This window comes from Montipora capricornis, chromosome 4, assembly GCF_036669925.1.
Source record: "Montipora capricornis isolate CH-2021 chromosome 4, ASM3666992v2, whole genome shotgun sequence".
NCBI lineage: Eukaryota > Metazoa > Cnidaria > Anthozoa > Scleractinia > Acroporidae > Montipora > Montipora capricornis.
The window spans coordinates 48,360,637-48,366,053 of NC_090886.1; the positions used below are offsets into that span (position 1 = coordinate 48,360,637).

General features: G+C 39.5%; 1 protein-coding gene across 3 annotated transcripts in view; it reads right to left on the reverse strand.

Moving 5' to 3' along the window:
* The window catches only part of LOC138047220 (ankyrin repeat domain-containing protein 66-like), a 22,391-nt gene extending 17,098 nt beyond the window's left edge, over nt 1–5,293 (reverse strand). For all 3 annotated transcript variants that reach the window (XM_068893972.1, XM_068893970.1, XM_068893971.1), the window contains exons 1-2: nt 5,156–5,293; nt 3,485–3,647 (exon numbers count right to left, since the gene is read on the reverse strand). In XM_068893972.1, the coding sequence (XP_068750073.1) occupies nt 3,485–3,629 (145 nt within the window). In that variant the 5' untranslated portion in view covers nt 3,630–3,647; nt 5,156–5,293. The remainder of the gene's footprint in view (nt 1–3,484; nt 3,648–5,155) is intronic.
* Nucleotides 5,294–5,417: the final 124 nt, after the last annotated feature.

Here is a 5,417-nt window from a genome sequence, read left to right on the forward strand (position 1 = left end):
CTATGTTTAAGTGGTTTAGGATTATATTCTCGTTGGGTGCCCCTGTACGTACGCTTGACTACAAAAATTTTCTACAACCTAAGTCAACTGGAGTTTTGTAAAAGCTACTGTTAATGGAAGCTGTGTTTTCTTATTCCACTACGGTTTACGAAAATTATAATATCTGAACGTCCATCCTGTAAATGCCAAGAGAGAGAGAAAGATCCCTCTGCATTCTATGCATTAGAAAGTCACATGGCCTTATTTGACAACACCTGTGATTCGCAAACCGCCAATGAAAAATAGAATGAGAAGAAGACTAGTTCCCAGGACATCGCAAGCTACGGCAAGGACGCCTTGTTGTTTGTGTAACTCAATCGACGAGTTGTTCGCTGAAGCCGTGGAAATACTAGAGAGTTTTGAAGGTAAATAGTGTGAAAATGGCCTAAATATATTCTAGATCTCCTGATACTCAATAGAAAAACGCGTTTTGATTAAAATTTTGAATAGATAATTGCGTATTGTGCGGTATTTTGCAAATTTTCCCGAATTGTGCGGGTTTTCCCGAATTGTGCGGTTCCGCACCCGCGCACCCTGTCAGAAGGCCTAATATCTGATCTGGCCTCTTCTTCCAATGGAGGTTGAAAACAGTACAGTGTAATGAACCCAAATGAAATGCGAGTAAAATTTTCAACATACGAAAAGAAGGGATTGCTTTGCATGCCAGAGAGCTGGGCATTCCACAATATTTTCAAAGCATTCAACAGCACTGTCACAAGCCAAACGAGTTTTCTTTGCATACGGTAACTCTTTCTCTGCCCAAAAACTCATCTGCCAAAGGTTCTCGCACCTTTCCAGGACACTTGCATGTTCATAAGTATACAAGAAGATCTTACAGATTCATATAATAATATACAGCAATTTTAATACGCGGTATGACTACATTTTAACCTCTCAGTGAGAGACGATTTCCATTTCATTAGATTTAATACATTGTAGGTTCTCACTCTTTGCTTTGGCTCCAAACTAATCAATGAAACAAACCAAACAATTATACGGTGATGTGTAAAACGCTTCGCGGCAGTCGCCTCGGGCCTGAAATCGATTGGTCATGCCCAGACTTTCAACCAATGAAAAACCTTATCCAAACAGATTATCCCAGACCCGACCTGCTGGTCGAGGGGAAGAAAGACTCTGAGAATGAGATTGGGTTTTATGAAACGAGAAGAAAAAACATAAATTAATTATCAATAAAAAAGCTTTGCTTCCTGGCGTTTCAAGCGTTTTCAGAGAACTACCGATGCACAACACAGTTTCTTTTGGACTATTTTGAAACTAATTCCTGGGGGGGAGGGGGGACTCCCATATGGAAAGGACGGGGGTGCTCGTTGAAGCTTTTTAGGGTTAAAACAGCGGTTTTGGTACCTCTTAGGGTGTTAAGCCCTGAAAGGCTCACATGTAGTATTCTAGTATATATTTAAGTACAGTCTACACAGTCTTGGGAGTACACGATGACATACAGTTTAAAGCCCAGCAAAAAGCCATTGATTTTAGGGGAAATCAACCAAATGACGACAATCCAGAGCTGCAAATAATTTCCCGGCCGGTCAAATTGTCCGGTCAAACCTATTTTTGCTCAGACATATCCCATTTTTAGCCGGACAAACATCAATTACGTTGTATTGCTATAAAAGTGCCCCCTTCCCCCTTCACATGATGTTTAAAATATGAAACAAGTAAATTTTCAAAGCATTTATTGTACATGAGCATCAATCTCAATGCAAGAAAAGTGGAACGCATGGTACAGCAAAATCATTATCACATTTGTGCGTAACACTATTGCTTCAGTTCTACGTCTTATGTACGGTACGTTATGAAGTTGATGAAATTGACTGAGACTTACAATCCAGTTGATTTTCATCATAATAGAAGCTAACTGATGTGCATTTACAACAAGTAACACAAGTAGAATCCACATCCAATGATTTGACACTATTTGAGCTCGGAATTTTATGACTAAGGGTAAATCTTAAAATGTTTCACTGAAATATCTTATTAAAAGGGACCGGGGAAATGATACTAACAGACAACTCTCTTTTTTCCATTTAGAATACTAGAACGGCAGCTTAATTTTGCTACGTTTCGTCAATTTCAAGTCTATACTTCACGGGGAAAACATTACCAAATCCTTGCAAAGTATGACGTCCGTGAATCCCATTCTCATCTACATTACCATCACTGATAAGCTTCTTGGTAACCAAGCTTTTATTAGGGGCGTGATAGAAGTGATGATTGATTTTTTCCCTTTGAGCCTTTTTAATCTAAACTTACTGCATTTTTGCTTCAGTAAAGTTCGAGAAGAATTTTTCAGATATTTTATATAAACGACCCACATTTTATGCATGACACGTATCACAATGAAACCTGCGGTCAATCATTTGAGATGAATCGCGTATATGGGCCAGGTAAAGTTTACATGTTGTCATATGTGAATTTACTGCTAAAAAGGTTTGTTTCCCTGGAAAATAGAATGCTTACTTAATTGCGGTATTTATAGCTTAAATGATTCACACAGAAATGTTGACCAGTAGACAAATGAATGTGAACTTGCTTTCTTGTTATTGTTATTTTCACACTTAAATTTTGAAGACAAAGGGTGCCATGACCCTTGTACCGACACTGAGAGGTTTTGTTGTCCTTCTCACATCATGCTTACAAAACCCACACAGACTAATAATAAAGTAATTCACACCCGTGACCGGTACACATCTGTAAGACCCGCTAATTTGCGGTGATGACTTGGTGAATGACAAAGCGAAAATGTGCAACGACAGCCGGAAATTTTATGACTACTACGAATCATTTATTAAAAGTTTTTGGTCTGGTAGCTAAGTACATGTATCCGTCTCCTACCCTCCTTTTTCACAAATGCCAATAATATGGAACCTTTAAATATTTAAAACTTGAAACTCTTAAATTTTTTCCTTACCAGCGTAAACGACTGGAAAAATTGTCCCGCCATCTAAGGATTTGACTGAACAAAACCTATTTTTGACGGCACATTGTCCGTTGACCGACCGTTATTTGCAGCCCTGCAATCCCACTTGCACACTCAATTGTTTGACAAAACAAACAAATTCCACAACTTTTCCTTGAAACAACCTCAGCATAAAACAAACTCATCACTGAAGAAAATCAAATGTGAGGCATGGATGGACAAGAACCACATCAGCAACAGATCAATGCTTCAATAATGAATGTGCATACAAAGTGAACCTAATACATGTACATTATCCCTTATTTTTTGTTGAAAACTGGATTAGCACAGAGGCAAAGAGAGATAATTATTTATTGATTGCATGCTATTTTTGCTTTCATTTAATTACTACTTGAGTGTGAATGCACGTTAATTTTATTTTTTTCCCTTTTAATTAAGGCAGTCAATCAGCTATCCACCACAATGAACATGATCTACTGACCACATGTAAAAGGAGAGATATCTCACCTCTAGATGCTGCCCAGTGCAGTGCAGTTCTGTCACCAAAGTCCTCATCTTTGTGATCCACATCTATTCTATGGATCATCAACATGCTTTCAAGCGTCTGCCATTCGCCATTAGCAGCTGCTTCATGCAGTACCAATTCTGTCATCTTTAATTAAAGCATCAGCTGAAATTCAGAGTTACACTATTAAACAGTGAACACTGTTATATAGATGTATAGATAGGATCATCCTAGAGAAAGACTTGTTTTCCTGGTTTCATTCCACAGCAGTCGCACATGCCTACATGTATGGGCGGTGTGACATGCCTAATCGATTGCAAGTCACGTGACACTTGTAAGGACAGATATTTGCAAGTAAGAGTGCATTAATTTCTAAACACAAAGAACACAAAGATGATAGTCAATTATGTTAATTTAATTACACAAATCAGGGTTCTCCCTAGTTTTCAGCGCAACAGGTATGGCACCTTTTCAAACCGGTAAAGCATTTGGTTAATGTTGGACGTTCTGCAAAGGATAAGCGACTACTGAGCGTTTGCACGCAGTAATAAGTGCTCTTACAAGCAGTTAATTTTACCCATACCGCCTGATAAGGAGAACCCTTCACAAATGTGCATTAATTGAACTGTTGCATAGAAAATAAACAACAATAGAGTTTTAAACCGGCAATGCTCAATAATTAGCATTCATGCTTGGATACATGTATGTTATTTAAATTCAGTTTAATTAATTACGACTGGGCAGTCTCACAAAATGATTACAATGGACCCTTCCACGGTTTTCGACTGCCATCAAGCTTGGCTGGGGGGACAAACACAGCTACAAATACAGTAAATGTATGCGATTTTGGCCGACTTTGAAGGAGCAACTTCAGAATACCCCGCCACAGCTAAACACTATTGTTTCCCCTATATGCGGCATCTTTTGAAAGAACGAGACTTAATACAATAGAGCTTATTCTTATTCAATGAAATGCAAATAAGTGGCGGGGTATTCTGAAGTTTAGCCCATCATTCATTTCACTCAAAAGAAAATAAGGCCATTAAGGAAGGTAACACGGTAACACGTTTTTCCCGCCAAAATGACGCTGGTTTGCGCGCACTCAATGTTTTTCTACGAGAAAATTTGGTACTCATAGTCGTTCTCGTCCTAGAATCTGAAGGTCCCTAATATTGTTAGCATGTGCCCTTCTACCTCTCCCTTCCCTCTCAATGTTGGTGTGAAAGATTTGGTGACTGCACTGCGATAAACAACATTGAGAGAGCAAGGGACAGCACGAGAAAGGAATAGAGGACGTTTGCATGAAGTGTCCGAACTAATTATGTCTGAGATTGTAGCTCCAAGGGGTGCAGGGATGGCGCAGTCCTCGCCTCCTACCAATGTGGCCCGGGTTCGATTCCCGGACTCGGCGTCATATGTGGGTTGAGTTTGTTGGTTCTCTACTCTGCACCGAGAGGTTTTCTCCGGGTACTCCGGTTTCCCCTCTCCTCAAAAAAAAAAAACCAACATTTGACTTGATTTACTTTCATTGTTCATTTCAGTTTACAGTGTCCCCAATTAGCGCTTCAGCGCTAGAACGACTAGACACTTAAATAAAGTTCCTTTCCTTTCCTTTCCTGTACAGCTGTAAACAAGAAGTCAGAAAATGAAAATTATAATGTCGCTATACTTACCTTTCGCCAATAGTTAGTTAAATTTATCGGCTCTAAGACCAAATGCCGAAAATAAAACTTGTTTTCACCTCTTCATTATCAGCAGAGAAGTACAAAGTGTCCACGCACTGCAAAGGAACGACAGAGTGGGTTTCCAAGGATTCCAATCTCTCTCGGTTGTGGTCAGCTTTCCTTTTGCCTCGGGATGGAGTGGTCAGGGGGTGGGGGAGTGGGGTAGTGGTTGACGGAAGTGAACTTCAAATTCATGATATCGAGGTTGAAC